Raw genomic sequence first — 9721 nt, forward strand, 5'->3', positions numbered from 1 at the left:
AATTAGTAAAATTATAGGTTTAATTGATTGAATTTTTATTTTTTATTTATTACATCATGTTTAATAGGAAGAAATTTATAAATCAATAATTTTAAATTTTAGAAATTCGTTAAACCAAAATTAAAAGTTGAGAATATATATTAGATAAACCTAAAAGTTTGTGATTAAATTTGTCATTTTATTAAATATTAAAACTAAATTATACCGGTCACGTTATTTGGTTTTTTCGTTTTTAAAAACTAAATTTATTAATAATACTTTTATTTATGAGATTATTTGTTTTTTTTTTATCATTTTTTATTTATGAACGGAAAAATCAAGCCAAGTTTTTGGAAATTAAAATAATAGGTTTTAAAAATATGTTTATGTCTTTGAAATTAGAAAAGGACTCCGTATGAATGTCGCTATCGATTGGAATGCCACGATTGGTATCATCTATGAATGTCGCTATCATTTCTGTCCAATAGGACTCGTACAAAATATAATTTTCAAGAATGGTCCACAAGATTTTTTTTTTAAAAAGAAAGGAAATGAACGGTCCACATGAACTAAGTTATCGAGCATTTAATTTATTTCTATAATGGCACATATAAGAATTTTTTAATTCAAGATTTCAAATTTTATCTCATCCAAAATCTCCCGTAATTTTAACCGCTCAAGCCAACTACTAGTAGATAGTGTCTACTTTGGCCTGTTAGTCGTTAGCCTCGCGATTATAAAACACGTATATTAGGAGAGGTTTCCACACCCTTGTAAAGAATGCTTCGTTCCCCTCGTTTGCTAGGAAGAAGTTTCCACACCCTTATAAGAAATGTTTCGTTCCCCTCCCTAATTGATGTGGAAACTAAATTGATTAAGTGATATACCCTCAATCAAAAAGTACGGAATTCAAATCTCAGCATCCCACGTGTGGAAATTGAACATTCTCCACCGTCGTTTTGTCTCTAACCATGAAAAAAATGAAAAAGGGTAAACATAAACAAAATTTCAAGTTGTGGACACATTAATATGAAAATATGTAGGCAAAGTAAGAATGATAAATTGCAAAAATACCAAAGCTATGAGAATCTAGTTTGGCTAACGCTCGACTCCTTTTACAAAGGGTCCCTCACAATTTTAAAACGCATCTGCTAGGGAGAGGTTTCCACACCATTGTAAAAAATATTTTGTTCCCATCATCTATTAAGAAGAGGTTTCCACACCCTTATAAGGGATACTCCGTTCCCCTCTCTAACTAATGTGGAATCTCACAATGCTTCGGCTTCGTTCCCCTTTCCAACCGATGTGAAATCAAACAGTAACTCAATTGATTAAGTGATATACCCTCAATCAAAAAGCACCAAACAGTAACTCAATTGTTTAAGTAATATACCCTCAATCAAAAAGTACGAGATTCGGATATCAGCATCCCACTCGTAGAAACTAAACATTCTCCACAGCTGCTTCGTCCCTAACCATCGACAAAATGAAAAAGGGTAAACATAAACATAATTCAAAGTTGTGGACACACTAAGATGAAAATACGTAGACAAAGTAAGAATGGTAAATTGCCAAAATACCAAAGCTATGAGAATCTAGTTTGGCTAACGCTCGGCTCCTTTTACAAACGGTCCCTCAAAAAGCCCTGAAAATCGAGTACAGTACAGTGAACAAGGAACATGCCTGGCTACTATACAATCTTCAAGAGAATGAATAAACTCTCCAAGAACATAATCAAAACAATGGCAAAACCAGCTCAAGAGAGAATGGTCCATCAAAACAGATGGAAAAAGATTCTAAAAGGGAGAGAAGGATCGGATCAACTACTCAGATTTCTTCGCCATTCTCTTCATCCTACTAAATGGCCCCACTGTTCTGTCCATAATGTACATGTATATCACCTGGCTCCATGATTTATATGAATCTAATTCATTGTAGAATTCTGGTGCAATCTCCTTCACCTTGTAAAGCTTGCTTCCTGGAATCCTGGGGAAATCATGGTGTTCATTGTGGTAGCCAACACTCCATGTAAGAAGATTAAGCGGACCATAGTAAGAGTATGTCTCCTGTTTCGGATTGAAGACGTAATGTTCGGAAATGAAGTGACCAGCCATCGGATGCATCCCGCCACCAACGAACGTGGAGAGAATCAGATAAGCAAAAGTCTTCCAGCTCCAAAAGTAAACCATGGTGAAATCAAGACCTATCTGAATAATGAAGTTGATGAACTCCCAGTGGCCTGGGGGCTTTGGTTTGAGAAACAATGGCCGAAGAGCATAAAAGAAGAGTTGGAAGACAACCCATATGGCTTTCGAAACAATATTAGTCACCAAACGAGCTTCGGTCGTGCTCGGAACATCCATATCCATACCATCCACTCCTTGGAAGCGATGGTGCTCGAGGTGATACTTTTGAAATGTGATGGACATGGGCACTCCAATAGGAAGATTAGCAAAAATCCCAAGCCACCGGTTATGATCAGGGGTTGAGAAGGCAAGGTTGTGACTGAGCTCGTGAATGGCCAAAAACAGGTTGTGATTGAGAAAAGAGCCAAAGAAGTAAGCTACTGCCAATATCTTTAACCAGTCTGCACTGTGAAGGGTCGTAGCAGTCCATAACTGAAGCAGAACAACCACAGCAATCTGCAAGAACAAGTTAATGATTGGCTTTCCAAACTCCAATGATCACATTCAACTTTAAAACTACAAGATCACTTGTGAGTTCGTAGCATAAATGGTTGTTCATCCAATTTCTCATTCTTCAGATGAATCAAAATGATGATGAACTTGGTGAAATAATCACAACCAATCTGCTTTTCTTGACGAATACAGAAAGCATAAGTCTAAAAATTCAACTTCAATGATCTTTCTTTCAGATTTCATCAATGGTTCAAAGCCTAAATTGCAGACTACACGAATCAAGCAATTAAACGTCTGCTAAGATCACAAAACTTTTCCAGTTCGTGGTAAAAAAAGGTGAAGTGCTAATTCTCCCACGGAAAATAAACAGTAGATGGCAAAAAGGAAAGATCGAATGCAGGAATCGAACAAAAAAAGATGATCCTAAGCAATAAGAATGATGAAATTTTAGACGTAGCGAAGTGGACAGATTCCTACAAAAACAAGCGTTCAGAAACTTAAATGTAGATTTTCGAGTAATGAGGTTGGGAAAACAAAAACAATGACAAATTCAGCGATGTGGCAAATGTAAGGTTCAAAATCAAAGAGAAAAAACAAACGAACACAGATCAGATTCAGCCAATGACATGTGAATCGACCAGCAATATCTCAATTCAGATCTAAACACGAAATCAAAAAACCAAAACTCCCTACATTCTGAGAATCACGAACACACAAAACAGCAAAAATCAGAAACAACAAACCAAACCTTAAAGAAAGCCCAGGGGTCAGGACCGAAGAGCTCCCGGATCTGAGGGTACTGAGAAAGAATTTGACGTCTCCTCGAAGCGTGAGGCTCGTCGGTGTATGACCAGAAGAAGTCAGTGGCCATTACACCCTCATCTCTCTCTTCACCCCGTGGCATTGTCTCTGCTTGCTGCTCCCCCTCCCAGAAGATGCTCCGGCGGGACTCTGCCTCTCCTGGGGGCTCCCAAAATTCAAATCGGTCGTGGATTGAGCAGGAGAAACAAATGGTAACTTATACACAAAGCTCGTAGCAGATTTAGCTATGGCCTGGATTCGAAGAACACCCAAATATAGAAATGAAAATGAATAATCAGAGAAGGACGCTTCGTTCTTTGCAGGCCGTGGTGGGGAATGCCCATCGATGGAACCCTTTAATTTTCCTTTTAATTTTTTAAATTAAAAAGATTTTCATTTTATATATATATATATATTTCACTTTCTGTGGGCGTGATATTATATACTCATTAAATATTTTAAATTTTAATTCTCAATTGTGTCCCTCTCGATCCTAGTAAAAACCATAAAAGTTTGTACCGATGGAGTTCGAGACCGAGCACTGATAGTTAGAGATTCCTACAAGCAAGGTGGGACGGAGCCTTGGTAGTTATAGATGTCCACGAGCGGGGTAGGGACAGTGAAACATTTATTGTCTCCACCCCGCCACCTATTTCATTTCTCATTCTCGTGAAATTTTCATTCATCTAAAAAAGAATGTTTCCTACTCCCTCCCCATTCGGAGCGGGTTCCCGCATAATCGAAAGGAAGTGATTAGCTGTGTCACGTACTGACTGCCTCAATTAGATTTAGTGATAAAATAATGATGTGAATGAAAAGGGCCGATGATTCAAGTCCATCCCGAGATGCCCTTATGAGCGTGACCCACCGAATTATTTTAGCTTTAGCGCAATAGAGAGATGACTGTCTCGATGTTTATCTTTTTATAATAATAATAAAAAAAAACCAAGATAATGTTTATCAATTATTTTGTGATTTTTATCTTAAAATAAAATATTTAGATCCTCAAATAAATTCAAAAAATAAATTTTTTTAATTAATTCTCAATTAATTTTTACCATCCCTAAATATTAAATATATTGCGTAGATTAAATAACAATTAGTTCCATTTTGAATTGATTAATTAAGTCATTAAAGATTATAAGTTTAGAATTACTTTTTGTATTAAAACAAATAATTGGAAAATTGGAAAATTGGAAAATTATATGAATAATTAACAAAAATGGGCGCATATATTTAATTTCATATATATTATTAATTAAGAGATTAAAGAGTCGCAAAAAAAAAAAAAAAGCAATAAATTGAATAATTTTATTATGACTAAATAATATATATAACTTCGTATTTTATTAAAAAATATTTATAAATTTGTAAAAATATCATAAAAAGTTAAAAAAAATTATATTTAATTTTAGATAGAAATAATTAATAATTTATTTAAAACATATCCATAAAAAAAAAAAAAATTTTAATTTCGAGTTTGGACGTCACCCTTTGATAAAAGAATTGTTAATTTAACATTTCATTATGCTATGATTATTCGACTTTATCTTGAGATTAGCGATTGGTTCAGTTTCCATTAATGGTCAGCCGATGAGGTGAATTCCCAGGTGTGAAGCCGGCGCCGGTGAGATAATTCAAATTCCGAACTACTAGATGAACATTGAATCCACTCGCATTATTGAGTACGAGCGGGGGAGATAAGAACGATGAATTTGCTGCAGTGGAAGTTGTTACCTCTACTAACTGTGATCGTTTCCATTTTCGTAGTTTTCTACTTACAGCATCCGTCCGAAGTAAGTTTTAACGACTTCTAATCTGTATTTTCCTGTATTGTTCTTTTGTGTCTCATTTGTTATCTTCCACTTTGTGTATCGTTTACCATCCAGTGATCTTTGCAAAGGTAGGTAGACGGAAATCGAAGAACTCGGTTTCATAAGACTTGAAGATTGATTCCAGTGTGATTGTTTTTCTTTTTATTTCTTGAAATTTCTAAACCAGAATGAATTTCGTTAGGGATCTGGTATTGGAGTTTAATTTCAATCATCGAGTTTTTGCCATTTTGAGAATAATATATTAATTGAGTTCTAACCTAGCAAGTTAAGTTCGATGTATATTGGTAACTTACATGGTATCAAATGACAATTCATAATTGAAACAATTCATAATAAGATGAATGAGATGTGTTCGGGGCATGTACATCAATTGTATGGAAGTTGTTAACTCTATGCTGCAATCAAAATCACTGGATGATAATTTTGTCTGTTATGTGATAGAATTTGCATTTTGGTTTCAACCTTCTCAGAATAAATGCAGTCTGCTTCCTTACAAGCACTATTGGATAACAAGCAAGCGCATTGTTACGCCACAAGGAGTCATTTCTGGTGCTGGTCAGTACACTGCTTAATGCTTAGGTTCACAAGGAAAAGCATTATCTTACTGAGTCTACGCTGCATGATTTATTTCACTATGGGTCATGTTTGACTCTCATAGAAATGGCTTTGGTCTACTCTGAGCACCCTCACATTGATACATTTAAGTATATAATTCCTCTTTGACAAATCAACTCATTAGTAACAAATCAGAAGGTGTTTCATCATCAGTTCATTCGTGGCTTTGTATCTTGCTTTTCTTGATTATCTTATCAAATTTCTTTATCAAATGATTAATTGGGCAGTTGAGATAAATGAAGGGAAGATTGTATCCATTGTTAAGGAAGAAGAAAGGCATGGGAAGATTATGGGTGCACATGTAGTTGATTACTCAGATGCTGTTGTATTCCCTGGCTTGGTTGACATGTAAGACTTAAAAAATCATTTTGGTCCTCTGCCTTCTCTTATTGTTGAATATAAATGTTATTGGTAGTAATTAGTCCATTATGTATTTTCCCAGGACATAAATTGATTCGATAGAATTTGTGCTAGGAGGTTAGATTCCGTATGTGTAGTTGGCAATTTTAGTTTCTATGATGATCATACTGTCGTGAATTATTGTAGCTTTAAATTGACGAGAATTTGAAATCTGATGACCACTTGACTGGAACTGCTTCCTAGAATAACAGCTTTCGCTCCTCTCCCTCTTAGCTTAGCCTTGAACCTCGGCTTCTCTCCGGAACAGGCAGGAGATATGGGGCTGGTCTCTACTTGATTATCTTCCCTTATTGAACGAGGGTTGAACTATCTAATTTCGGGATAGAGCTTGTGATATCCCGATTATACGAGGCTCCAGCAGCTTGATATCGAGTGTTTGTTGACCGGTTAAGGTCTGGGAACGTGACGTTCTAGCAAATAAGGAAACAAGCTATTTTGCCCTACTCACCTTAGCGATTCACCCAACAAATAGCTGTTGTGTGAAGCTTTCATAGCGGCGGGGCTGATTTATTGAAAAAGTGGGAATGAGAGGGGAAGGAAGAATGGAAAGGGGGTGGGGAAAGTCCGGAAAGCCCTGGCTTTACCTCCTTCAAAAGGGAATAGAATAGAGGTTCCGGCTATATAATCGTGTGGTTTCTGGAAATTTAAAAACGGTAAACACTCTCGAAGAAGAAATGAGAGTTAACTGTCAGGAAATCCTCAAGATTCCTTCTTGATCTTGATCTTCTCCTCAACTCTCTCTGAATGAAAGAGTCAACACTCTGGAAGAATCAATGATCGTTAACTGTAAGAGTCAATCCTCAAGATTCCTAGGGTATTGTAATTGAGAATGGAGAAAGAGGGAATTGTTAGTTAGAGGGGGGAAACCCCGAGACCAAAGGGAGAGGGGGCTTTCAGTTCTTAGGAAGAGCCGTACGAGGCGTCTGTCTTACTACACCGCCCGAGTTTGAAGCATCAACTCTTAACTGATCACGTGGGAACATAGGAAGGAAAAGTTGAGAAAGCCAAATCACTTCCCCATTGGATTCAATGCCAAATCCTTACCCTACAGACAGGTTACAGAGCAAGCAAAGACTCAGACAAAGACAACTAACTACCTTTTACTTACTTCCTTCAATCAGGAGAGGAGCAGAAGGACATAGTCCAACCAATGTCTATACATCTCCTTGACTTAGTTCGCTTTATTTGATGGGGATTTTCTCCAGTGGACGTGATCCAAGTCTTTAGAGGGAACCTTATCACTAATGCTATTGAGTTCTTTCTTGGCAGCCATGTTCATCTTGATGATCCTGGACGATCTGAGTGGGAAGGGTTTCCTTCCGGAACAAAAGCTGCAGCTGCTGGTATTTTGTCCCTTGTCATTTCTTCATTTGTCTTCATATTTGGGAAATTAGAAGGAATGGATGTACCATGAATGACTTCAACAGAACGTACATCTTTTTTAAGTTTCAACTCAATGTTTATGGTTTCTAACCATGTAGACCTGTTTCTGTTAAATTGAGAATATTCTAGTGCAGTAACTTCTCGAAGTTTTTATTTTTTTTATCATTATTATAATTTTTTGATAAGAACTTTACTTTAGTCCAGATGGACAACCTGAGGAACTGATATTGATATCTTCGTACAGGTGGCGTAACTACGTTAGTTGACATGCCTTTAAACAATTTTCCATCTACTGTGTCTGAAGAAACACTAAAACTCAAGGTTTATTTTTTAATGGTTTTCTGGAAATATTTCAATGATCATTGTAAAGTCATTGATCAAATCATCTTTTATCACACAGCATAAACATTTATAAATTTGTTCATGTTCGCTTTCTGCTTAATTTAATGCCCTTCTACTTTCTACTAACGTGTCTTACTCCATTAACAGATTAAGGCTGCTGAAGGAAGAATTTATGTTGACGTTGGTATACTCAAAACTTTACTTTTCTAACTCAATTTTTTCTAGTCCGAGGACTAATTTCATTCTATTAATTGAAGGCTTCTGGGGAGGTCTTGTTCCTGAGAATGCTTTCAATGCAACTGCTCTGGAACGTCTCCTAAGTGCAGGCGCTCTTGGCCTAAAGGTACTTCTTGATAATTTCTCTGTATGTAATTTGGTGCTTACATCTTAGCCTAATGGAATGCACATGAGTGGCAACTCCTATGTGGTGGGCGAAAAGATTTTTTATCCGTTTATTTAGTAAAATGGCAATGTCGAACTGGTGGAGAGTGATAAATGTCTTGCTACTCTGAGTTATCTCAATTTTTCTCATCGGGAAAATTCCTCATGTAGCAATAAAGTGTTCTCCTAGTGAGGGGTTTCCTTCGATAGACGGTCCTTTTTGTCAAATATACCCTCAGACCAATTTTATGATATTCAACCGTACTATAGAACTAGCTTGTTATTTGCAGAAAATCAATATTACCTTGGCAATTTTCTGCCCCATAACATTTCTTTCTGGTATTGTTTTGCAGTCGTTTATGTGTCCTTCTGGGATCAATGATTTTCCTATGACAAATATTACTCATATCAAGGTTTGTGTTGATTTAAGTTGCAAAATTCATATCAGCTGTTTTATCAGCAAGAATGAATTAATACTTTCATTTTTGCCTGCTAAAGTAATACTATCATATGATGGAAATATATGCCTATTAGGAGGGACTGTCAGTGCTGGCAAAATACAAAAGGCCTTTGCTTGTACATTCAGAGGTTCAACCAAGTTCTCCAAGCTCGACGCAACTTGAAGATATGCAAGATGATCCTCGTTCTTACTTAACATATCTTGCCACCAGACCACCTTCATGGTAAGATATCAAAACTTCCTCAAATTCTTCCATGGTTTTCAGTTTTGATATAATCTAAGAATTTAATTATCTATTTTCCATTTTTTTTCCCCATTTAGTACAACATGTGGGAGTGGGGACTTGAACATTATTATTGATATGTATCAAATTCACTGAAACATGTAGATGTATTTGCCTTTTACATTGTTTGTTCTAATTCCTTAAGTTATGTCTCCATAAAACAGTAACTCCCTTTTCTTTTATTAATACGAAACTTAAATTTACTTATAAAATTGAAAGTTATAATTAGTGATGAAAAGAATTCAACCCTGACAAAGCTGAAGGAATAATATGATTTATTCCTCTTAATTGCATCAATAAAAAAAGAATTGTAGTTACAACATGCTTTTGAGAAAGTGCTTTAAAGGGAGACTTCAAAATGCAACATTTCCCAATATTCTTTGCTATTTTTATAAGAATCTTTGCAAATATATATATATATTTTTTTGGATAGGAAACAATTTCATTGATGGTATGATTTTTCTTTTTTGAAAGGGACAAAATCCCATCCTAATGAAGTCGTAAAAAAACTTAAGTTGGCTATGAAGGAGGGACGTGTTTTCTCCGGTATAAAGCCAAAAAAAAAAAAAAAAAAAAAAAAAGG

General features: G+C 35.8%; 2 protein-coding genes across 2 annotated transcripts in view; one reads left to right on the plus strand and one right to left on the minus strand.

Moving 5' to 3' along the window:
* Positions 1–1521: 1521 nt before the first annotated feature.
* On the minus strand, positions 1522–3779 carry LOC111457308 (sphingolipid delta(4)-desaturase DES1-like). Its single transcript, XM_023099538.1, has 2 exons — positions 3367–3779; positions 1522–2621 (listed from the first exon to the last, which is right to left on the minus strand). The coding sequence occupies exons 1-2, from the start codon at positions 3520–3522 to the stop codon at positions 1803–1805; spliced, it is 975 nt and encodes a 324-aa protein (XP_022955306.1). The 5' UTR covers positions 3523–3779; the 3' UTR covers positions 1522–1802.
* A 1158-nt stretch (positions 3780–4937) lies between these two features.
* Positions 4938–9721, plus strand: part of LOC111457155 (allantoinase) — an 8845-nt gene continuing 4061 nt past the window's right edge. Inside the window, exons 1-9 of the mRNA XM_023099316.1 lie at positions 4938–5215; positions 5725–5809; positions 6097–6217; positions 7559–7632; positions 7917–7993; positions 8162–8198; positions 8272–8357; positions 8749–8808; positions 8930–9078. Coding sequence (XP_022955084.1) covers positions 5129–5215; positions 5725–5809; positions 6097–6217; positions 7559–7632; positions 7917–7993; positions 8162–8198; positions 8272–8357; positions 8749–8808; positions 8930–9078 — 776 coding nt within the window. The 5' untranslated portion in view covers positions 4938–5128. The remainder of the gene's footprint in view (positions 5216–5724; positions 5810–6096; positions 6218–7558; positions 7633–7916; positions 7994–8161; positions 8199–8271; positions 8358–8748; positions 8809–8929; positions 9079–9721) is intronic.

The sequence above is a fragment of the Cucurbita moschata genome, unplaced genomic scaffold, assembly GCF_002738365.1.
Source record: "Cucurbita moschata cultivar Rifu unplaced genomic scaffold, Cmos_1.0 Cmo_Scf00019, whole genome shotgun sequence".
Lineage (NCBI taxonomy): Eukaryota > Viridiplantae > Streptophyta > Magnoliopsida > Cucurbitales > Cucurbitaceae > Cucurbita > Cucurbita moschata.